Raw genomic sequence first — 1,488 nt, 5'->3', positions numbered from 1 at the left:
GGGTGGGGTGACTTGCGGGAGGTTTGAAGGTCTGAGTTATGCCAGAAAGCCAGCCTCATTTTAGCACATCCATCAATCTTTCCATCAATTCATCCATTAATCTATCCGTTTTTCCAACCAACCAACCAACCAACCAACCAACCAACCAACCAACCAACCAATCAACCAACCAACCAACCAACCAACCAACCAACCAACCAACCAACCAACCAACCATCCATCCATCCATCCATCCATCTATCCGTCCATCCATCCATCCATCCCATACAACCACCCATACATCCATTCATTTAGCATAAGAGCGCATAAGAGCATAATAGAGCACAGGGCATCGATTTAAACAGTAAATCTTGGCGATCTTGGTGATCTCTGCGCTCCGGCCAATTTCAGGTCGCAGAGACAGTGCAGTGAGAGCGCCGCAATGACTGTAACAATAATAAAAGAAACAAAATTCCTTTCCCTATTACCGTTATTCGTTAAGTGACCTGTGAAATCGTTAGTCGCCAATAAACGTTGTTGACATTTCAATTTTCTGGTCCCGCAGAGAGCGCAGAGAGCTAGCCGGAGAGATTCCATTTGAGCACGTTTTCCGTGGAGCTCGGCGCTCTCTCCGCGCTCTGGACAAATTCAGGTCGCAGATAGAGCGCCGTGAGAGCGCCGCAAAGTGGAATGGGGTTATAACTGGTCGTGTAAAATGTGATACATGATATTACAATGGCAACACAAGAACAACAAAGGCCATGTGTATAGGAACGACACCCAGTATAATTGTTATCTTTAAAAATCCTGGTTTAAGGGATGACTACAGCTGGATTCGTTTATTGTCAACGGAAGTCATCCATCTACACAGGTGACTGTATTGTCCATTGTCAGCACTGTATACAGATCAAATCTTAATGCGATATGCACCACCACATGTCTAAAGAGGTAAGGATTCTCATCTAAACCATCCTTCTGTTCTGCACAAGCTGACGTCTAAAGCCCCATGGATTTGTTAACCTGCACAGGTGTCAGGATTGTTAGTTGTTGACACAGTGCATACAGACCAGTTCTATTTGAAAACACAAGTATTTTTAACGTCCTGCAAAAACTAGTAAATGGGACAATTAGTTAACGTCCTGTAAACATTAGATAGTCTAAGAAACGTTAAATAGTCCAAGAATATAACGACTTACGGCAGGTCAGGCATGTTGAAGTAGTGCCGTACAATACTCTGTAAGTCCTCCTCTGATAGGCTGCCCAGCAGATCTCTTAGACGAGTGAAACAACCAATCACCTCCTTGCTAGGGGCAGCTGAGAATTCAGCATGAAAATATAAAGTTAGCTGCTACTTATTGACTTAAATAATTGCCTTACGTAATGATTTTCACAGAAGTTAAAACATTGATAGTCAGTGCATCTACTTATTAAACACTGTGACAAGTACAGTTGTTGTAGCACATTACGACAAACTTAAGACTGTGTAAAGTCATGGGGAAAAATACATTA

At 42.7% G+C, this 1,488-nt stretch overlaps 1 protein-coding gene across 1 annotated transcript in view; it reads right to left on the bottom strand.

Moving 5' to 3' along the window:
- LOC109464305 overlaps positions 1-1,189 on the bottom strand; it is a 48,995-nt gene extending 47,806 nt beyond the window's left edge. The window contains exon 1 of the mRNA XM_019761258.1: positions 1,176-1,189. Within this exon, the coding sequence (XP_019616817.1) occupies positions 1,176-1,189 (14 nt within the window). The remainder of the gene's footprint in view (positions 1-1,175) is intronic.
- Positions 1,190-1,488: the final 299 nt, after the last annotated feature.

Source organism: Branchiostoma belcheri, unplaced genomic scaffold, assembly GCF_001625305.1.
Source record: "Branchiostoma belcheri isolate BF01 breed outbred unplaced genomic scaffold, Haploidv18h27 scaffold136, whole genome shotgun sequence".
Classification (NCBI taxonomy): Eukaryota; Metazoa; Chordata; class Leptocardii; order Amphioxiformes; family Branchiostomatidae; genus Branchiostoma; species Branchiostoma belcheri.
This window is presented reverse-complemented; position numbering and strand designations above follow the sequence as displayed.